Raw genomic sequence first — 23,456 nt, 5'->3', positions numbered from 1 at the left:
ATATCACTAGATCTATACCGCTAGTTTCAATACAATACTGTATATCAGACTTGTTCAATGCCAATAAATCAGATATCTATATCATACAGTACCTAAATCCACTTTTAATTACTTGCTGCTGCTGCTGCCTGGAACTAGCAAAGGGCCTTTATCAATGCTGAGCCTGGGTAATGGAGAAATGAAGTGGTTCTAGGTATGCCACACATTCAGACGTCCTAGGAAGATTTCTAGGGGGTTTCTAGAAGTACCAGACGAAGACAAAGAGATGCTGAATCCATGCTGAGCTGCAATGGTTAGGTCCTGGAGAAGGAGAAGCTCTAAGAAGGAGAAGTTATCCGATGGAGAGGTGCTAGGAGTACCAGATGAAAATGAAGAGAGAAGCTGGATCCAGGCTATAGCCCTCTCTAGACAGAAGAGGAACCCAGCGATACCCTGGAGAGATGGAATACAAGCACAGGCAACTAATGGATACGATGTCTCAATACAAAGGATGCTGCCTACCTGCCTCGAAAGGAAGCATCCTTGTGGATTGGAACACAGTCCATGTCACTGTTCAGGCCTGATTATGTCAATCACTCATGACTGTGTGTTCTCTCTCTTTACCCCTCTCCCTCGCTAACCCTCTTCCTCCCCATCCATCTCTTCCTTCCCCTCCCTCGCTAACCCTCTTCCTCCCTCGCTAACCCTCTTCCTCCCCATCCATCTCTTTCTTTCCCTCCCTCGCTAACCCTCTTCCTCCCCATCCATCTCTTCCTTCCCCTCCCTCGCTAACCCTCTTCCTCCCTCGCTAACCCTCTTCCTCCCTCGCTAACCCTCTTCTTCCCTCGCTAACCCTCTTCCTCCCCATCCATTTCTTCCCTCCCCTCCCTCGCTAACCCTCTTCCTCCCTCGCTAACCCTCTTCCTCCCCATCCATCTCTTCCTTTCCCTCCCTCGCTAACCCTCTTCCTCCCTCGCTAACCCTCTTCTTCCCTCGCTAACTCTCTTCCTCCCCCTCCCTTGCTAACCCTCTTCCTCCCTCTAACCCTCCCCCTCCCTCGCTAACCCTCTTCCTCCCCATCCATCTCTTCTTCCCCCTCCCTCTCTAACCCTCCCCCTCCCTCGCTAACCCTCTTCCTCCCAATCCATCTCTTCCTCCCCCTCCCTCGCTAACCCTCTTCCTCCCTCTCTCTCCTTATCCTTCCTCTCTTCCCCTCTTCGTCCCTCACTAACAATCATCCTCCCCCTCCCTCTCTCTCCTCATCCTCCCCCTCTTTCTCTTCCTCTCCCTCCCTCTCTCTCCTCTTCCTCCACCTCTCACCTTTCTTCATACTGATGAAGGGGATGGTGTACTGTCCTATAAACTCAGAGGTGAGTCCTGTCTGGTCTCTTACAGTGAAGCGGATGAGGCTGAGGTCAGGGACAGAGATGGTGAAGTTCATGGCCGAGTCCCAACGAGGGCTCAGAGCTGTGGGAGGGAGCCAGAACAGTTACTATTTCCACCCTCAAACCCCCCCATCCACTCAAAGCCCCTATGAATAGGTGAACTCTCTCCCTCTTGTCTCCACCTAGCAGTCCATGTCTGGGTGATGTGTTCTAGATAAGCTGAATCACTGTTCGTTTACATCTAGGAAGTGCTCGGGCTTTAGAACACACTAGGTCCAAATGAAGGGTGATACGTGGCCAGGGGATGTAAACGCCTCCATAGAATAATGACTATCAAAACAACCTAGGGTACGATATGGCACCCTATTCCCTATATATAGTGAACTACTTTAGACCAGAGCCCTATAGAACCATATTCCCTTTATAGTGAACTACTCTAGACAAGGGCCTTGTAGAACCCTATTCCCTATATAGTGCACTACTTTAGACCAGGGCCCTGTAGAACCCTATTCCCTATATATAGTGCACTACTTTAGACAAGGGCCTTGTAGAACCCTATTCCCTATATATAGTGCACTACTTTAGACCAGAGCCCTATAGAACCCTATTCCCTATATATAGTGAACTACTTTAGACCAGAGCCCTATAGAACCCTATTCCCTATATAGTGCACAACTTTAGACAAGGGCCTTATAGAACCCTATTCCCTATATAGTGCACAACTTTAGACAAGGGCCTTGTAGAACCCTATTCCCTATATATAGTGAACTACTTTAGACCAGAGCCCTATAGAACCCTATTCCCTATATAGTGCACTACTTTAGACCAGAGCTCTATGTGGGCCCTGGTCAAAGCAGGGCCCTGTGAACCGAGTTAAGGTGCGACTATATCTGATGCTATCAAGAAACAATTAGACTCTTGAGTTGCGTCTTTAACACTCCGTTCATGAGTTGATTATCGCTGAGGGTAGATGAAAGCAGACAGAGGAGATTGAATGAGACATGTCCTGGTTTTTTTTTCGAAGGGATGTTTTAAAACAGACAGAAACACATGTTATTGTAAACCCAGACTTCAAATTATGGAAATGTTTCACAAGCTGTTAATGAAATGGTCCACATTGACCTGTATATAAGTGATATTCTTGAATATCCAAATACAACTTTTTATACAGTCTCCAGTAGCAAAAATCTAAGTCACAAATGACATTACTGCACTGTAGGTATAGTGTATATGTCTAGTGTCCTCGCTTGGCTCTCTTTTCTTTCCCCTCTCTAGTGAGAGCAGCCTGTCCTCTCTCCTCTCTAGTGAATGGACCCTGTCCTTTCCTCTCTAGTGAGTACAGCCTGTCCTCTCTCCTCTCTAGTGAATGGACCCTGTCCTTTCCTCTCTAGTGAGTGCAGCCTGTCCTCTCTCCTCTCTAGTGAGTGCAGCCTGTCCTCTCCTCTCTAGTGAGTACAGCCTGTCATCTCTCCTCTCTAGTGAGTGGACCCTGTCCTCTCCTCTCTAGTGAGTCCAGCCTGTCCTCTCTCCTCTCTAGTGAGTGCAGCCTGTCCTCTCTAGTGAGTGCAGCCTGTCCTCTCTCCTCTCTAGTGAGTGGACCCTGTCCTCTCCTCTCTAGTGAGTCCAGCCTGTCCTCTCTCCTCTCTAGTGAGTGCAGCCTGTCCTCTCTAGTGAGTGCAGCCTGTCCTCTCTCCTCTCTAGTGAGTGGACCCTGTCCTCTCCTCTCTAGTGAGTGGACCCTGTCCTCTCCTCTCTAGTGAGTCCAGCCTGTCCTCTCTCCTCTCTAGTGAGTGGACCCTGTCCTCTCTAGTGAGTGGACCCTGTCCTCTCTAGTGAGTGCAGCCTGTCCTCTCTCCTCTCTAGTGAGTGCAGCCTGTCCTCTCCTCTCTAGTGGACCCTGTCCTCTCCTCTCTAGTGGACCCTGTCCTCTCCTCTCTAGTGGACCCTGTCCTCTCCTCTCTAGTGGACCCTGTCCTCTCCTCTCTAGTGGACCCTGTCCTCTCCTCTCTAGTGGACCCTGTCCTCTCCTCTCTAGTGGACCCTGTCCTCTCCTCTCTAGTGGACCCTGTCCTCTCCTCTCTAGTGGACCCTGTCCTCCCTCTGTCTGATATACAGTATCGAGTCTCTCTGTCCTCTGTGTTCTTTCTGAGGGCTCGTGTCTCTCTGTCCTCTGTGTTCTTTCTGAGGTCTAGTGTCTCTCTGTCCTCTGTGTTCTTTCTGAGGTCTAGTGTCTCTCTGTCCTCTGTGTTCTTTCTGAGGGCTCGTGTCTCTCTGTCCTCTGTGTTCTTTCTGAGGGCTCGTGTCTCTCTGTCCTCTGTGTTCTTTCTGAGGGCTCGTGTCTCTCTGTCCTCTGTGTTCTTTCTGAGGGCTCGTGTCTCTCTGTCCTCTGTGTTCTTTCTGAGGGCTCGTGTCTCTCTGTCCTCTGTGTTCTTTCTGAGGTCTCGTGTCTCTCTGTCCTCTGTGTTCTTTCTGAGGACTAGTGTCTCTCTGTCCTCTGTGTTCTTTCTGAGGTCTCGTGTCTCTCTGTCCTCTGTGTTCTTTCTGAGGTCTAGTGTCTCTCTGTCCTCTGTGTTCTTTCTGAGGGCTCGTGTCTCTCTGTCCTCTGTGTTCTTTCTGAGGGCTCGTGTCTCTCTGTCCTCTGTGTTCTTTCTGAGGTCTAGTGTCTCTCTGTCCTCTGTGTTCTTTCTGAGGGCTCGTGTCTCTCTGTCCTCTGTGTTCTTTCTGAGGTCTAGTGTCTCTCTGTCCTCTGTGTTCTTTCTGAGGGCTCGTGTCTCTCTGTCCTCTGTGTTCTTTCTGAGGTCTAGTGTCTCTCTGTCCTATGTGTTCTTTCTGAGGGCTCGTGTCTCTCTGTCCTCTGTGTTCTTTCTGAGGGCTCGTGTCTCTCTGTCCTCTGTTCTTTCTGAGGGCTCGTGTCTCTCTGTCCTCTGTGTTCTTTCTGAGGGCTCGTGTCTCTCTGTCCTCTGTGTTCTTTCTGAGGTCTCGTGTCTCTCTGTCCTCTGTGTTCTTTCTGAGGACTCGTGTCTCTCTGTCCTCTGTGTTCTTTCTGAGGTCTCGTGTCTCTCTGTCCTCTGTGTTCTTTCTGAGGTCTCGTGTCTCTCTGTCCTCTGTGTTCTTTCTGAGGTCTCGTGTCTCTCTGTCCTCTGTGTTCTTTCTGAGGGCTCGTGTCTCTCTGTCCTCTGTGTTCTTTCTGAGGGCTCGTGTCTCTCTGTCCTCTGTGTTCTTTCTGAGGTCTAGTGTAGCCTACTGTAGTTAAAGGATGAGCCCTCTACTTCTCTAAAGGCAAACCAGACAGTGTGCATCCCAAATCACACCCTATAGCCTAAAGTGCACTACCTGGACCCTGGTCAAAAGCAGTGGACTACATAGGGGAAAGAGTGCAATTTGGGACCCACACTGTGCCTTTTGAAGAGGCTAGCTCATCAGCACATTTCGCCCTCGGAAGCCCAAGAGCTGTCGGCCCGGGAATTGGATTCACGGGGAGAAGAATTAAAGTTTTATAAAGTGGTTTCCTAGGGCAGGAGACTGGTCTCTATGAGTATGGGTTCTGACTCTAGACTCAAACAGTACTTTGAGATCACAGCTAGTCTGCTCCTCTGTACACTGTATCACTCTGAGACTTTGTAGGTTGAGCCCGTTTTTTCTTCCAGACATTGACTGTCTTTTTCCAGACATCAACCGTCTTTCCAGACACTGACTGTCTTTTCCCGACATCGACTGTCTTTCCAGACACTGACTGTCTTCTTTCAGACACGGACTGTCTTCTTTCAGACACGGACTGTCTTCTTTCAGACACTGACTGTCTTCTTTCAGACATCAACCGTCTTTCCAGACACTCACTGTCTTTTCCCGACATCGACTGTCTTTCCAGACACTGACTGTCTTCTTTCAGACACTGACTGTCTTCTTTCAGACATCAACCGTCTTTCCAGACACTGACTGTCTATTTCCAGACATTGACTGTCTATTTCCAGACATTGACTGTCTATTTCCAGACATTGACTGTCTATTTCCAGACATTGACTGTCTATTTCCAGACATTGACTGTCTATTTCCAGACATTGACTATCTATTTCCAGACATTGACTGTCTATTTCCAGGCATTGACTGTCTATTTCCAGGCATTGACTATCTATTTCCAGACATTGACTGTCTATTTCCAGACATCGACTGTCTATTTCCAGACATTGACTGTCTATTTCCAGACATTGACTGTCTATTTCCAGACATTGACTGTCTATTTCCAGGCATTGACTGTCTTTTCCAGACATTGGCTGTCTTTTCCAGGCATTGACTGTCTATTTCCAGACATTGGCTGTCTATTTCCAGACATTGGCTGTCTATTTCCAGACATTGACTGTCTATTTCCAGACATTGACTGTCTATTTCCAGACATTGGCTGTCTTTTCCAGACATTGGCTGTCTTTTCCAGACATTGACTGTCTATTTCCAGGCATTGACTGTCTATTTCCAGGCATTGACTGTCTATTTCCAGGCATTGACTGTCTATTTCCAGGCATTGACTGTCTATTTCCAGGCATTGACTGTCTATTTCCAGGCATTGACTGTCTATTTCCAGGCATTGACTATCTATTTCCAGACATTGACTGTCTATTTCCAGGCATTGACTGTCTATTTCCAGGCATTGACTGTCTATTTCCAGACATTGACTGTCTATTTCCAGGCATTGACTGTCTATTTCCAGACATTGACTGTCTATTTCCAGACATTGACTATCTTTTCCTGACATTGACTGTCTATTTCCAGACATTGACTGTCTATTCCCAGACATTGACTGTCTATTTTCAGGCATTGACTGTCTATTTCCAGGCATTGACTGTCTATTTCCAGACATTGACTGTCTATTTCCAGACATTGACTGTCTATTTCCAGACATTGACTATCTTTCCCAGACATTGACTGTCTTTCCCAGACATTGACTGTCATAGGTTCCTTCACATACTCTAGTTTTGTTTGCTTCACCGTCGTGTTTGTTCATGCCTTTGTAACAGGACTCACGCACACCCCAATCTAACCACGTCTGATTCGCGGTGCCTCTCATGTGTACCCGTCTCTATCTATGCTTCAGAACACACAGTTGCTCGGTTACCATTAAGTAGATTCAATCCGGACCGCGGGAGATCCGCGTCACAGCGCAATGGACATTTTAAAGGTAATTTCCGATTGATCTGACTTATGTTTACCGTGAATGCGGTTTCTACGAACAAGGAAACATTGCCTTTAAAAAGGGTGACTGCCCCACTATTGAATCAGTGGGACAGTCGCTTGGAGAACTCACAGTTGTGTCTGACAGTATCTGTGTGTCTCCTGCAGGAGTCTGAGTGGACACTGTGGATCTCCACGCGTACGAAGGGGTCCAGGGCCTTGCCGCTCCGCGGAACAGGCAGGTTGGAGCCACTGATAACCTTCACACAAGGGACAGGGACAGAGACAGGGACAGGGACAGAGACAGAGACATGCGCTGTTAGTGTTTTTCCCTCTGAACACCTTACATTAATTCTGTCTCTGTGAACCCAGAGACGGTTGAACCCAGCATGCCATGGCGTAAGACAGACATACATACAGACAGACAGACAGGTGGTAGACAGACAGACAGACAGACAGACAGACAGACAGACAGACAGACAGACAGACAGACAGACAGACAGACAGACAGACAGACAGACAGACAGACAGGTGGTAGACAGACAGACATGTGGTAGACAGACAGAGACAGACAGGTGGTAGACAGACAGACAGACAGACAGGTGGTGGACAGACAGAGACAGACAGGTGGTAGAAAGAGACAGACAGACAGACAGACAGACAGACAGACAGACAGACAGACAGATGGGTGGTAGACAGACAGACAGATGGGTGGTAGACAGACAGACAGATGGGTGGTAGACAGACAGACAGACGGGTGGTAGACAGACAGACAGACGGGTGGTAGACAGAGACAGACAGACAGGTGGTAGACAGACAGACATGTGGTAGACAGACAGAGACAGACAGACAGGTGGTAGACAGACAGACAGGTGGTAGACAGAGACAGGCAGGTGGTAGACAGACAGACAGACAGACAGACAGACAGACAGACAGACAGACAGGTGGTAGACAGACAGACAGGTGGTAGACAGACAGACAGACAGACAGACAGACAGGTGGTAGACAGACAGACAGACAGACAGGTGGTAGACACAGACAGACAGGTGGTAGACAAACAGACAGGTGGTAGACAGACAGACAGACAGGTGGTAGACAGACAGACAGACAAGTGGTAGACAGACAGACAGGTGGTAGACAGACAGACAGACAGGTGGTAGACAGACAGACAGACAAGTGGTAGACAGACAGACAGACAGACAGACAGACAGACAGACAGGTGGTAGACAGACATTGGAATTTCAGTTTCCTTACTGAATTCCAAATTAAAAATGTTCTCATTGCTTTTCAATGAGGATGTAAATGTTCCAATCCGATGGGGCGTGTGTTCTTCTGCCTGCCTCGGGGCCTGGTGCCAGGGATTCATCAGCACTAGGAGTGGGCATGGGGGAGAGAACCGAGTGAGCGAGGGAAGGAGGGAGGAAGGGAAGTAGAAGTGTAATTACACCAGTCTGGCAGGCTTATCTGTAGTCCACTCTCTCCTCTTCTCTCGTCCCTATGCCCAACCCTGATCAAAGACAAACCTGCATGCAGTTATCTGGGTATGCCTGCCTGGCACCGATGGATCCGCCTCACCCAGGAAACAGGAAGTCAATGACCCCCCTCCCACCCAACTGCCTCATAGTGGTGCTATAGGTATTGTGAGGTTTGATCATCAGTCCAGTGATTACCAGGCTAGTGTTACGGACTGAAAATCAGTTAAATCACTGTGTGATGGACTGATCCATGACTCATTGATTTAGGGTTAGGGGGAACTATGCATGACTATGGGGTTTCTGGGGGGTTATGGTAGTTACACAAAATCCCAAATCTCACTCAGATTGGGTCAGTAAAGTCCATTCTTCTGCTCAAGGAAACCGATTGCTAGGAAATAGATTGGTAGAAGAGTATACCAAATAGATTGGTAAAACAGTATACCAAATAGATTGGTAAAACAGTGTACCAAATAGATTGGTAAAACAGTATACCAAATAGATTGGTAAAAGAGTATACCAAATAGATTGGTAAAACAGTATACCAAATAGATTGGTAAAACAGTATACCAAATACATTGGTAAAACAGTATACCAAATAGATTGGTAAAACAGTATACCAAATAGATTGGTAAAACAGTATACCAAATAGATTGGTAAAACAGTATACCAAATAGATTGGTAAAAGAGTATACCAAATAGATTGGTAAAACAGTATACCAAATAGATTGGTAAAACAGTATACCAAATAGATTGGTAAAACAGTATACCAAATAGATTGGTAAAACAGTATACCAAATAGATTGGTAAAACAGTATACCAATTAGGTCCATAGAGTTGAAAAGGAAGCAGCGTTATTTTCTTATCTCTTCTAGTTGAATTATTCAATACAGCAGCGTACCTATTTATAAGTGAACATTATTCTATTTATAAATCTGATTCCACTGGACTTGAAAGCTCTGCAGGGCTTTCTAGGAGGCTTTCCCTGGAGTGGAGTAGCAGACCTGAAGCACAGGATGTTGATACATAAAGGTGCTTTTTTCCCCCCTCTGATAAGAGAATACATGTATTTTTCATGCGCAGGGGGAGTCTAATTTAGTCTACTGAAGCAATAAGGCCCGAGGGGGTATGGCATATGGCTTATATATACCACGGTTAAAGGGCTGTTCTTACTCACAACGCAATGCAGAGTGCCTGGATTTACAGCCCTTAGCTGTGGTTAATTTGCCTTATACCACAAACCCCCAGAGGTGCCTTATTGCTATTATAAACTGGTTAACAACGTAATTACAACAGTAAACAGGTCATTCTACGTCATACCCGTGGTATGTTGTCTGTTATAAACTGGGTGGTTTGAGCCCCGAATGCTGATTGGCTGACAGCCAATCAATAAGTGCATTGAGGACGTCGTCCCCACAGTGACTGTACTTACATACCCCAACCAGAAGCCATGGATTACAGGCAACATCCTCACTGACTTAAAGGATAGAGCTGCCGCTTTCAAGGTAGCTTATAAGAAATCCTGCAATGCCCTGCGACGAACCATCAAACAGGCAAAGCATCAATACAGGGCAAAGATTGAATCATACTACACCGGCTCTGACACTCATCGAATGTGGCAGGGCTTGCAAATCATTATGGACTACAAAGGGAAGCACAGCTGCGAGCTGCCCAGTGACACGAGCCTACCAGACGAGCTAAATTACTTCTATGCTCACTTCGAGGCAAGCAACACTGAGGCATGCATGAGAGCATCAGCTGTTCTGGAGGACTGTGTGATCACGCTCTCCGTAGCCGACGTGAGTAAGACCTTTAAACAGGTCAACATACACAAGGCTGCGGGGCCAGACGGATTACCAGGATGTGTGCTCCGGGCATGTGCTGACCAACTGGCAGGTGTCTTCACTGACATTTTCAACATGTCCCTGATTGAGTCTCTAATACCAACATATTTCAAGTAGACCACCATAGTCCCCATGCCCAAGAACACAAAGGCAACTTGCCTAACTGACTACAGACCAGAGGCACTCACGTCCGTAGCCATGAAGTGCTTTGAAAAGCTGGTAATGGCTCACATCAACACCATTATCTCAGAAACCCTAGACCCAATTTGCATACCGCCCAGACAGATCCACAGATGACGCAATCTCTATTGCACTCCACACTGCCCTTTCCCACCTGGACAAAAGGAACACCTATCTGAGATTGCTTTTCATTGACTACAGCTCAGCATTCAACACCATATTTCCCTCAAATCTCATCACTAAACTAAGGAACCTGGGACTAAACACCTCCCTCTGCAACTTGATCCTGGACTTCCTGACGGGCCGCCCCCAGGAAGTGAGGGTAGGTAACAACACATCTGCCACGCTGATCCTCAACATGGGGTCCCCATAGGGGTGCGTGCTTAGTCCCTCCTGTACTCTCTGTTCACCCACAACTGCATGGCCAAGCATGACTCCAACACCATCATTAAGTTTGCAGACAACACAACAGTGGTAGGCCTGACCACCGACAACGACGTGACAGCCTATAGGGAGGAGGTCAGAGACCTGGTCGTTTGGTGCCAGGACAACAACCTCTCCCTCAACATAACCAAGACTAAGGAGATGATTGTGGACTACAGGAAAACGTTAGCCTCTATATAGCCTCTCTAATGTGTATAGCCTCTCTACTGTATATAGCCTCTCTACTGTATATAGCCTCTCTACTGTATATAGCCTCTCTACTGTATATAGCCTCTCTACTGTATATAGCCTCTCTACTGTATAAAGCCTCTCTACTGTATATAGCCTCTCTACTGTGTATAGCCTCTCTACTGTATATAACCTCTCTACTGTATATAGCCTCTCTACTGTATATAGTCTCTCTACTGTATATAGCCTCTCTACTGTATATAGTCTCTCTATTGTATATAGCCTCTCTACTGTATATAGCCTCTCTACTGTCTATAGCCTCTCTACTGTATATAGCCTCTCTACTGTCTATAGCCTCTCTACTGTATATAGCCTCTCTACTGTCTATAGCCTCTCTACTGTATATAGCCTCTCTACTGTATATAGCCTCTCTACTGTATATAGCCTCTCTACTGTATATAACCTCTCTACTGTATATGGCCTCTCTACTGTATATAGCCTCTCTACTGTATAAAGCCTCTCTACTGTTATTTTCACTGTCTTTTTACTGTTGTTTCATTTCTTTACTTACCTGTTGTTCACCTAATACCTTTTTCGCACTATTGGTTAGAGCCTGTAAGTAAGCATTTCACTGTAAGGTCTACTACACCTGTTGTATTCAGCATTTCACTGTAAGGTCTACTACACCTGTTGTAGTCAGCATTTCACTGTAAGGTCTACTACACCTGTTGTATTCAGCATTTCACTGTAAGGTCTACTACACCTGTTGTATTCAGCATTTCACTGTGAGGTCTACTACACCTGTTGTATTCAGCATTTCACTGTAAGGTCTACTACACCTGTTGTATTCAGCATTTCACTGTAAGGTCTACCTACACCTGTTGTATTCAGCATTTCACTGTAAGGTCTACCTACACCTGTTGTATTCAGCATTTCACTGTAAGGTCTACTACACCTGTTGTATTCAGCATTTCACTGTAAGGTCTACTACACCTGTTGTATTCAGCATTTCACTGTAAGGTCTACCTACACCTGTTGCATTCAGCATTTCACTGTAAGGTCTACTACACCTGTTGTATTCAGCATTTCACTGTAAGGTCTACTACACCTGTTGTATTCAGCATGTCACTGTAAGGTCTACTACACCTGTTGTATTCAGCATTTCACTGTAAGGTCTACTACACCTGTTGTATTCAGCATTTCACTGTAAGGTCTACACCTGTTGTATTCAGCATGTCACTGTAAGGTCTACTACACCTGTTGTATTCAGCATTTCACTGTAAGGTCTACTACACCTGTTGTATTCAGCATTTCACTGTAAGGTCTACTACACCTGTTGTATTCAGCATTTCACTGTGAGGTCTACTACACCTGTTGTATTCAGCATTTCACTGTAAGGTCTACTACACCTGTTGTATTCAGCATTTCACTGTGAGGTCTACCTACACCTGTTGTATTCAGCATTTCACTGTAAGGTCTACTACACCTGTTGTATTCAGCATTTCACTGTAAGGTCTACTACACCTGTTGTATTCAGCATTTCACTGTAAGGTCTACTACACCTGTTGTATTCAGCATTTCACTGTAAGGTCTACTACACCTGTTGTATTCAGCATTTCACTGTAAGGTTTACTACACCTGTTGTATTCAGCATTTCACTGTAAGGTCTACTACACCTGTTGTATTTGGCATGTCACTGTAAGGTCTACTACACCTGTTGTATTTGGCATTTCACTGTAAGGTCTACTACACCTGTTGTATTTGGCATTTCACTGTAAGGTCTACTACACCTGTTGTATTTGGCATTTCACTGTAAGGTCTACTACACCTGTTGTATTCAGCATTTCACTGTAAGGTCTACTACACCTGTTGTATTCAGCATTTCACTGTAAGGTCTACTACACCTGTTGTATTTGGCATGTCACTGTAAGGTCTACTACACCTGTTGTATTCAGCATTTCACTGTAAGGTCTACTACACCTGTTGTATTCAGCATTTCACTGTAAGGTCTACTACACCTGTTGTATTCAGCATTTCACTGTAAGGTCTACTACACCTGTTGTATTCAGCATTTCACTGTGAGGTCTACTACACCTGTTGTATTCAGCATTTCACTGTAAGGTCTACTACACCTGTTGTATTCAGCATTTCACTGTAAGGTCTACTACACCTGTTGTATTTGGCATGTCACTGTAAGGTCTACTACACCTGTTGTATTCAGCATTTCACTGTAAGGTCTACTACACCTGTTGTATTCAGCATTTCACTGTAAGGTCTACTACACCTGTTGTATTCAGCATTTCACTGTGAGGTCTACTACACCTGTTGTATTCAGCATGTCACTGTAAGGTCTACTACACCTGTTGTATTCAGCATTTCACTGTAAGGTCTACACCTGTTGTATTCACGTGACAAATACACTTTGATTTGATTTGTATTTGGAATGAATTCCACTGCGCTTGGCCTTTGAGTGTATTTGGAATGGTACCGTGTCTTGTAAATAAAACCCACAAGCATCTCTCTTTCTCTGAGAGCACTGGAGCAGCTTGTTTACATATACAGCATCTCTCTTTCTCTGAGAGCACTGGAGCAGCTTGTTTACATATACAGCATCTCTCTTTCTCTGAGAGCACTGGAGCAGCTTGTTTACATATACAGCATCTCTCTTTCTCTGAGAGCACTGGAGCAGCTTGTTTACATATACAGCATCTCTCTTTCTCTGAGAGCACTGGAGCAGCTTGTTTACATATACAGCATCTCTCTTTCTCTGAGAGCACTGGAGCAGCTTGTTTACATATACAGCATCTCTCTTTCTCTGAGAGCACTGGAGCAGCTTGTTTACATATACAGCATCTCTCTTTCTCTGAGAGCACTGGAGCAGCTTGTTTACATATACAGCATCTCTCTTTCTCTGAGAGCACTGGAGCAGCTTGTTTACATATACAGCATCTCTCTTTCTCTGAGAGCACTGGAGCAGCTTGTTTACATATACAGCATCTCTCTTTCTCTGAGAGCACTGGAGCAGCTTGTTTACATATACAGCATCTCTCTTTCTCTGAGAGCACTGGAGCAGCTTGTTTACATATACAGCATCTCTCTTTCTCTGAGAGCACTGGAGCAGCTTGTTTACATATACAGCATCTCTCTTTCTCTGAGAGCACTGGAGCAGCTTGTTTACATATACAGCATCTCTCTTTCTCTGAGAGCACTGGAGCAGCTTGTTTACATATACAGCATCTCTCTTTCTCTGAGAGCACTGGAGCAGCTTGTTTACATATACAGCATCTCTCTTTCTCTGAGAGCACTGGAGCAGCTTGTTTACATATACAGCATCTCTCTTTCTCTGAGAGCACTGGAGCAGCTTGTTTACATATACAGCATCTCTCTTTCTCTGAGAGCACTGGAGCAGCTTGTTTACATATACAGCATCTCTCTTTCTCTGAGAGCACTGGAGCAGCTTGTTTACATATACAGCATCTCTCTTTCTCTGAGAGCACTGGAGCAGCTTGTTTACATATACAGCATCTCTCTTTCTCTGAGAGCACTGGAGCAGCTTGTTTACATATACAGCATCTCTCTTTCTCTGAGAGCACTGGAGCAGCTTGTTTACATATACAGCATCTCTCTTTCTCTGAGAGCACTGGAGCAGCTTGTTTACATATACAGCATCTCTCTTTCTCTGAGAGCACTGGAGCAGCTTGTTTACATATACAGCATCTCTCTTTCTCTGAGAGCACTGGAGCAGCTTGTTTACATATACAGCATCTCTCTTTCTCTGAGAGCACTGGAGCAGCTTGTTTACATATACAGCATCTCTCTTTCTCTGAGAGCACTGGAGCAGCTCGTTTACATATACAGCACAAAAAAGGACCGCGTTTAATTGGAGTCTGTAGAGTATTCTCCTTGAGTCTGCTAATGTAGACCGGGCGGCCAGAGCGTGATGACTAACAAACTGAAACTGGTCTTTGACTTCCCAGAGATAATGTGTTTTTAGTCTATCTATGTTGCTGTGGAAGTGGATGTGGTAACGTAACCCCAAAAAGTTATAGAGGTAGAGACGCAGTAGGTTGGAGGTAGAGACGCAGTAGGTTGGAGGTAGAGACGCAGTAGTTTGGAGGTAGAGACGCAGTAGGTTGGAGGTAGAGACGCAGTAGGTTAGAGGTAGAGACGCAGTAGGTTAGAGGTAAAGACGCAGTAGGTTAGAGGTAGAGACGCAGTAGGTTAGAGGTAGAGACGCAGTAGGTTAGAGGTAAAGACGCAGTAGGTTAGAGGTAGAGACGCAGTAGGTTAGAGGTAAAGACGCAGTAGGTTAGAGGTAGAGACGCAGTAGGTTAGAGGTAGAGACGCAGTAGGTTAGAGGTAGAGACGCAGTAGGTTAGAGGAACACCCCCTCCCACAGAACACCCCCCCCCCCGAACACACCCTCTCATACAACAAACCCTTCCGTCCCCCCACATTCCTCCCCTCCCACACAACACTCCCTCCCTTCCCCCACATTCCTCCCCTCCCCACTCACACACCCACATCCTTGCATCACACAGTTCTAGTACCTTCAGCAGTAGGTGTGCTGGCTTCAGGTTGTGACGGTAACTGTTTGGATTAAAGCCCCACTGATTGGTTCTGAGGAAGAGGGGTTTGAGGATGTAACCACAGCCACCGTTGTCCTGGAAACGCCCGTTGTTCAGGTCCATGGGCAGGCCCAACGACTGGAAGTTCAGAGCCACTGTAAGAAGAGTCCAGATGACACAATGTCAGCATTGCCACACGGGCACAGACAAGACCAGACAGATTACATTCTCCAGCCCTCCGTCAACCTAGATTAGACCGGGATTGGACTACGAGACACAAATCTAAACATTGGATGTATTTCCTTACAGTTCAACATTGCCAAGCACAGCCAGGGGTCTTTGAATATAGTTTGATTTGTTTATTGAAAAGTTGTGTTGTGTTTCATGTCAAATAGAATGACAAAGGTGATTCATCTCCTTCTGCCTTCAAGCAATTAAAATGATGTTGTCATCAATCTCAGTCTTACCAAAGAAACAAAGTTGTCATGAAAGGAATACGAAGTGAATGTCTGTGCCATAAATACATTTTATTTTTGCAAACGTTTTTTTTGTGTGACTATTCTCAAATGTAACGTCAAGTTTATTTTTCATAATGAATGAATTGAATATCGTATTGACTCAAGCTCTCACATTTAAACACAGCAAGAAAGAATGATCCAAAGACCATTACATTCTAATTTACATTCCAGGAAGTGTTGGTGTGAACATGGAGCTCATTCAAAAGAAATTCTGTCCACCTACCCATCTGTGAGCCCACATTCCAGAACCCCTGAGGGTTGTAGTTGGAGGACAGGGTTCTAGAGGCTGCTGGGTAGATCCTGGTGATGAACACCGTGTTGTGCTGGACGAAATCTGGAGCTGAGAGATGAGAACATGTGTTTTTTTGTACATTTCTCTGGATACGATGGGACTGCTATATGAACTAAAATGACACGAGGAGACTAGGAAAGTACATGGTCACTTCATTAGCATCACATGACTAGAAGTTACTAGAAGTTATGTGATGCTAATGAAGTGACCATGTACTTTCCTAGTCTCCTCGTGTCATTTTAGTTCATATAGCAGTCCATCGTACAAATGCTTATCCTGATTAAATTGGTATTACTCGTTCAGGGACAGGGTGTCCTTGCAGCATTATACATAGACTTTGTGCTTAAAATAAATGCCACATCAAGGAGCCATTATAGCAACAAGAGGCTGATAATGGCTGTTGAGTGAAATCCATCACAACTCATCTGTCACTGCGTCATTCCCCTCCACTCTATCTCCGTAGCACAATGACCTGTTTACTGATTGTGCTTTGAATTCGAATCTCAACAGTCTCTTTTCATTCAAATCTCAATGGACTTGTTTCATTCCAATTCTCAACTGTCTTTTCTTCCCTTTTCACTAACAGTATGAATATGAGACACTCAAACTCTTGTTTTTACTGCTGCCTGTGTTCAACACTTGAGACATTGCTAGATACTTGCAAATGTGGTCCCCCCCCTCTCCCCCATGTGCAGTTTGAAACACTAATTTGGTAAGTCTTCCAAGGTACAAAACCTGAGGTCTTGACCAGCTTGTGAGCCTTCTTCTCCCCCAGAGAGGTATTCTCATAGTACTGCTGGTGTTCTCTGGCATGGCTGAAGCTGTGGAACTTCACTGACTTGGTGTAGACCACCAGGTTAGATAGAGACTCAGCAACTACTGCTGCCTTCTTCCTCTTTGAGAGAGAGAGAGATAGAGAGAGAGAGAGATTGCGAGAGAGAGAGAGATTGCGAGAGAGAGAGAGAGAGAGAGATTGCGAGAGAGAGAGAGAGAGAGATTGCGAGAGAGAGAGAGAGAGTGCGAGAGAGAGAGAGAGAGAGAGAGAGAGAGAGAGAGAGAGAGAGAGAGAGAAATTGCGAGAGAGAGAACAATAAACACATTAAAGTTGTGACTAGGGTTAGGGTTGAGCTGGCGAGTGGAAATTAAACTCTAGGGTTAGGATTAAGGTTAGGGACAGGACAACCTCACTGACCCTGCTTTAGTGTGAGTGTTTATAGGGAGATGTTTAGGTCAAGTTTATCCGTGTCCTCTAATCTAATATACCAGTGTATAAAACCTGATATCATACCTCATTAAGAACCCTGACTTACTTTCTTCCGTTTCAATTTGGAATGGTGCTTTGTTTTGAGATTAGGCTCCTCTTCCTCATCATCATCGTCATCCTCTTCCTCACTGTCTTCCCCCTCTGAGTCTCTCTCCCTCCTGTCTTCTGAGTCTCTCTCTCTCCTGTCCTCTGAGTCTCTCTCTCTCCTGTCCTCTGAGTCTCTCTCCCTCCTGTCCTCTGAGTCTCTCTCCCTCCTGTCCTCTGTCTCTGACTCACTCTGAGGACTGAGCTTTTTATTCTTAATCAGGATTTTATATTTCAGCTCCTGTCAACCCAGAGACATAATCCACATATCTGATCTGTCTCGGTTGGGAAAGAGACAGTCAAGAAAAACGTTTCACAAAGAAAATGTTTTAAGTTTCCGGCTCCAGTGGCAGGCGTTGATATGCGTGGCCTTATCGTGGCTTTCTTTTGCCGACTATCAATTAATGGACTTGTTTTATACCGATTGTAAATAGTGAACACCATGTTAAGGTGTGGGACATTCATTGTATGACAAGAAAAAACAAGCAGGTCTATTTCACTTCAGCAGATGGCATAACCTGGCCATCCACAATTCACCTGAAGCTGGAGTCTTATATCTCCCTCACTAACTTTAAGCATCAGCTGTCAGAGCAGCTTGCCGATCATTGCATCTGTACACAGCCCATCTGTAAATAGCCCACCCAACTACCTCATCCCCATATTGTTATTAATTTATTGCTCCTGTGAACCCCAGTATCTCTACATTCATCTTCTGCACGTCTATCACTCCAGTGTTTAATTGCTAAATTGTAATTATTTTGCCTCTATGGCCTATTTATTACCTTACCTCCCTAATCTTACTACATTTCAACACACTGTATATAGACTTTTCTATTGTGTTATGTGCATAACCCATCTGTAATTTAGCCCAAACAACTACCTCTTCCCTTACTGTATTTATTTATTTTGCTCCTTTGCACCCCATTAGTTTTATCTCTACTTTGCTCTTTCTTCCACTGCAAATCTACCATTCCAGTGTTTTACTTGCTATATTGTATTTACTTCGCCACCATGGCCTTTTTTTTGTCTTTACCTCCCTTATCTCACCTCATTTGCTCACATTGTGTATAGACTTATTTCTACTGTATTACTGACTGTATGTTTGTTTTACTCCATGTGTAACTCTGTGTCGTTGTATGTGTCGAACTGCTTTGCTTTATCTAGTCCAGGTCGCAATTGTAAATGAGAACTTGTTCTCAACTTGCCTACCTGGTTAAATAAAGTGAAGGTGAAATAAATAAATACAAATTAAATCACTCTGTTGTTGTACAGTATGTGTCTCAACTGGCTGACCTGGTTAAATAAAGGTGAAATAAAATAAACAAACCTGTGGGAACATATAAACCATGTTTCTGATAAAGAGGGAGGGCTGGGGGCAAGGGAGGGGGGAACCAGAGAGGGAGGGCTGGGGGCTAGGGAGGGGGGAACCAGAGAGGGAGGGCTGGGGGCTAGGGAGGGGGGAACCGGAGAGGGGGGGCTGGGGGCTAGGGAGGGGGGAACCGGAGAGGGAGGGCTGGGGGCTAGGGAGGGGGGAACCAGAGAGGGAGGGCTGGGGGTTAGGGAGGGGGGAGGGAACTGGAGAGGGAGGGCTGATGGTTTACTGGGAGGGGTTTCTGGGTGGGAAAGGACCGATGGTTTCCCTGTGGGTCCTGCTTTTAGTTTAATTCATGGGTTTATCAACACAAAATGTTTTTTTCCAGGTAAATTGACTGAGAACACATTCTCATTTACAGCAATAACCTTTGTAATAGTTACAGGGGAGAGGAGGGATGAATGAGCCAATTGTAAGCTGAAGATGATTAAGATGACCATGGTCAGATTGGGAATTTAGTCAGGACACCAGGGTTAACACCCCTACTCTTACAATAGTGCCATGGGATCTTTAGTGATCACAGAGAGTCAGGACACCCGTTTAACACTCAATCTGAAAGACGGCATCCTACACAGGGCAAAGTCCCCAATCACTGCCCTGGGGCATTGGGATATTTTTTTTTAGACCAGAGAAAAGGGTGCCTCCTACTGGTCCTCCAACACCACTTCCAGCAGCATCTGGTCTCCCATCCAGGGACTGACCAGGACCAACCCTGCTCAGCATCAGAAGCAAGTCAGCAGTGTGATACAGGGTGGTACGCTGCTGGCTAATAATAACAATGACATCATTAATATAACATTCCTTTTTTTGAAAAACAATTTTGCAACGCTAGCTATTCTCTCTTGGAATTTGAAAGGACTAAATTGCCTTACCAAACGTTCCAGCTGTCTTGATATTCTAGCAAGAAAGCATATTGATACAGCAATGCCCTGAGAAACACGTCGGCTCCATCAGGACGCACAGAACCATTTGTACGTGCTGGCTGCGTTTTCATCAGCCCCGAACAAAACTAAAGGTCTCATCCTAATGATACATAACTCAAAATCACCAGGTAAAGGTGAAGCCCTTGAAGGCAGAATCACTTTCCTTGAGTCAATTTGTCCACTTGGCTCGCTGGAAAACTATTCTGAACAAAAAATATATGAAAATATATAAACGCAACATGTAAAGTGTTGGTCCCATGTTTCATGAGTTGAAAGAGAAGATCCCAGAAATGTTCCATACGCACAAAAAGCTTATTTTGAGAAGAAGAAAAAATTACACATTTCTACACATCCCTGTTAGTGAGCATTTCTCCTTTGTCAAGATAATCCATCCATCTGACAGGTGTGGCATATCAAGAAGCTGATTAAACAGCATGCTCATTACACAGGACCGTAAAAAGGCCACTCTAAAATGTGCAGTTTTGTCACACAACACAATGACACAGACGTCTCAAGTTTTGAAGGGGAGGTGCAATAGGCATGCCGACTGCAGGAATGTTCACCAACGCTGTTACCAGATCATTTTATATTACATTCTCTACCACAAGCCGCCTCAAACAAACAAAAAATTAGAACTTCGCACAGTCATTGAAGAGGAGACAACATTCCACAATCAACAGCCTGATCAACTCTATGCAAAGGAGATGTGTCGCGCTGCATGAGTCAAATGGTGGTCACACCAGACACTGATTGGTTCTCCGAACCACACCGCTACTTTAAAAAAAAATGATATCTGTGACCAACAGATGCATATCTGTATTCCCAGTCATGTGACATCCATGTATTAGGACCTAATTAATTTATTTAAATTGACAGAATTGTAACTCAGTAAAATCTTGGAAATTGCTGCATGTTGCGAATATATTCCCATAAAGATCTGTGAGTTTGCTAGAGATATCTGTTTCTTTGACAATGACACATCCCCAACAGGGGCAGGTAGAGATGTGTTTCTAGTGGGGGGGCAGGTAGAGATGTGTTTCTGGTGGGGGGGCAGGTAGAGATGTGTTTCTAGTGGGAGGGTGGGGGGGGGGGGGGCAGGTAGAGATGTGTTTCTAGTTGGAGGGTGGGGGGGGGGGCAGGTAGAGATGTGTTTCTGGTGGGGGGGCAGGTAGAGATGTGTTTCTAGTGGGGGGGCAGGTAGAGATGTGTTTCTGGTGGGGGGGCAGGTAGAGATGTGTTTCTGGTGGGGGGGCAGGTAGAGATGTGTTTCTAGTGGGAGGGTGGGGGGCAGGTAGAGATGTGTTTCTAGTGGGGGGGCAGGTAGAGATGTGTTTCTAGTGGGAGGGTGTGGTCGGGGGGGGCAGGTAGAGATGTGTTTCTGGTGGGGGGGGGGCAGGTAGAGATGTGTTTCTGGTGGGGGGGGGCAGGTAGAGATGTGTTTCTGGTGGGGGGGGGCAGGTAGAGATGTGTTTCTGGTGGGGGGGGGCAGGTAGAGATGTGTTTCTAGTGGGGGGGGGGCAGGTAGAGATGTGTTTCTGGTGGGGGGGGCAGGTAGAGATGTGTTTCTGGTGGGGGGGGGCAGGTAGAGATGTGTTTCTGGTGGGGGGGGGGCAGGTAGAGATGTGTTTCTGGTGGGGGGGCAGGTAGAGATGTGTTTCTGGTGGGTGGGTGAAAACATCTCACAAGTTTTTTTTAAATAACACCTCACAACACTACAAGACATAAATAGAATTACTTATAATCTATTAAACTTTAGGAAAAACAAATAACTTTTGGAGCAACAGCAAGATAGTGGGTTTAATTCCCAGGATCACCCGTATGTAAAATATATGCACACATGACTGTAAAGTCGCTTTGGATAAAAGCATCTGCTAAATTGCATATTATATATTATTAACTTTACTTAATACTCTGGATAAATCTCTGCCACGCCCATTGTTGAATGTCTTTGTCAATACAGGGTTTATAATGGTGTCCCATTTTCTTACCAATAGTATTAAGTCAAATATAATGTATAAATCGTTGAGTTCATATCCCCACACAGTCAGTCAACAACACACACGCAGAGATGGTAGAATGGGAACCAACAGCTCAATATCACAGAACTCTGGTTTCACTGGATGAGCAGCAATGTGTTGAGAGTTAAGAAACGGTGGTTTGGTATTTTTCAAAAGCCATCTTGGTTCCATAACAATATACAAACAACGCAGGGCGGAACTGAAAATAAATGATATCCTTAAAAGCATCCAGAGCCGAAATCAATACAAATGGGATAGTGGAATCTTCTCCACCAGTAAATAGCCTCACATGCCTTTCACTTAGAATTTGATACCTAGGGCCTCCCGGGTGGCGCAGTGGTTAAGGGTGCTGTACTGCAGCGCCAGCTGTGCCACCAGAGACTCTGGGTTCACGCTCTGTCGAAACCGGCTGCGACCGGCCGCGACCGGGAGGTCTGTGGGGCGATGCACAATTGGCCTAGCATCGTCCGGGTTAGGGAGGGTTTGGCCAGTAGGGAAATCCTTGTCTCATCGCGCACCAGCGACTCCTGTGGCGGGACGGGCGCAGTGTGCGCTAACCAAGGTTGCCAGGTGCACAGTGTTTTCTCTGACACATTGGTGCGGCTGGCTTCCGGGTTGGATGGCACTGTGTAAGAATGAGTGCGGGTTGTGTATCGGAGGACGCATGACTTTCAATCTTCGTCTCTCCCGAGCCCGTACGGGAGTTGTAGCGATGAGACAAGATCGTAGCTACTAAACAATTGGATACCACAAATTTGGGGAGAATTTTTTTTTAAATTATAAGAATTTGATACCTTTCAAATCCATGTGGTTACTTACGACAATCCTTCCTCAAACATTCTGCTCTCTAACGTCTGGGTAACATGACAGTGCCTTTGAAAATCATTTTACTTTTTCCACATTTTGTTATTTTACAGCCTTATTCAAAGATATATTAAACAGTTTTTACCCCCTCATTAATCTACACACAATACCCCATAATGACATCACAATACCCCACAATGACATCACAATACCCCATCATGACATCACAATACCCCACAATGACATCACAATACCCCATCATGACAAAGCTGAAACAGGTTTTTAGAAATGTTTACATAAGTATTCAGACCCTTTACTCAGTACTTTGTTGAAGCCCATTTGGCAGAGATTACAAGCTCAAGTATTTTTTGGGGTATGACGCTACAAGCTTGAAACACGTGTATTTGGGGAGTTTCTCGCATTCTTCTCTGCAGATCCTCTCAAGCTCTGTCAGGTTGGATGGGGAGCGTCGCTGCACAGATATTTTCAGGTCTCTCCAGAGATGTTAGATCGGGTTCAAATCCTGGCTCTGGTTGGGCCACTCAAGGACATTCAGAGACTTGTCCTGAAGCCACTCCTGCATTGTTTTGGTTGTGTGCTTAGGGTCGTTGTCCTGTTGGAAGTTGAACCTTCGCCCCAGTCTGAGGTCCTGCGCGTTCTGGAGCAGGTTATCATCAAGGATCTCTCTGTACTTTGCTCCGTTCATCTTTGCCCCGATCCTGACTAGTCTCCCAGGCCCTGCCACTGAAAAACATCCCAACAGCATGATGCTGCCACCACCATGCTTCACTGTAGGGATAGTGCCAGGCTTCCTCCAGACATGACACTTGGCATTTAGGCCAAAGAGTTCAATCTTGGTTTCATCAGACCAGAGAATCTTGTTTCTCATGGTCTGAGAGTCTTTAGGTGCCTTTTGGCAAACTCCAAGTGGGCTGTCATGTGCCTTTTACTGATAGGTGTGTGTCTTTCCAAATCATG

The 23,456-nt window shown here is 45.5% G+C and overlaps 1 protein-coding gene across 1 annotated transcript in view; it reads right to left on the bottom strand.

The window, feature by feature from the left end:
• Positions 1–266: 266 nt before the first annotated feature.
• Positions 267–23,456, bottom strand: part of LOC109875729 (1-phosphatidylinositol 4,5-bisphosphate phosphodiesterase zeta-1-like) — a 45,167-nt gene continuing 21,977 nt past the window's right edge. Inside the window, exons 5-10 of the mRNA XM_031801915.1 lie at positions 16,749–16,908; positions 15,945–16,061; positions 15,186–15,358; positions 6,661–6,787; positions 1,300–1,446; positions 267–432 (exon numbers count right to left, since the gene is read on the bottom strand). Coding sequence (XP_031657775.1) covers positions 350–432; positions 1,300–1,446; positions 6,661–6,787; positions 15,186–15,358; positions 15,945–16,061; positions 16,749–16,908 — 807 coding nt within the window. The 3' untranslated portion in view covers positions 267–349. The remainder of the gene's footprint in view (positions 433–1,299; positions 1,447–6,660; positions 6,788–15,185; positions 15,359–15,944; positions 16,062–16,748; positions 16,909–23,456) is intronic.

Source organism: Oncorhynchus kisutch, linkage group LG22 (genome assembly GCF_002021735.2).
Source record: "Oncorhynchus kisutch isolate 150728-3 linkage group LG22, Okis_V2, whole genome shotgun sequence".
NCBI lineage: Eukaryota > Metazoa > Chordata > Actinopteri > Salmoniformes > Salmonidae > Oncorhynchus > Oncorhynchus kisutch.
Note: the sequence above shows the minus strand (reverse complement) of the source record. Positions and strands in the feature narration are given on the sequence as shown.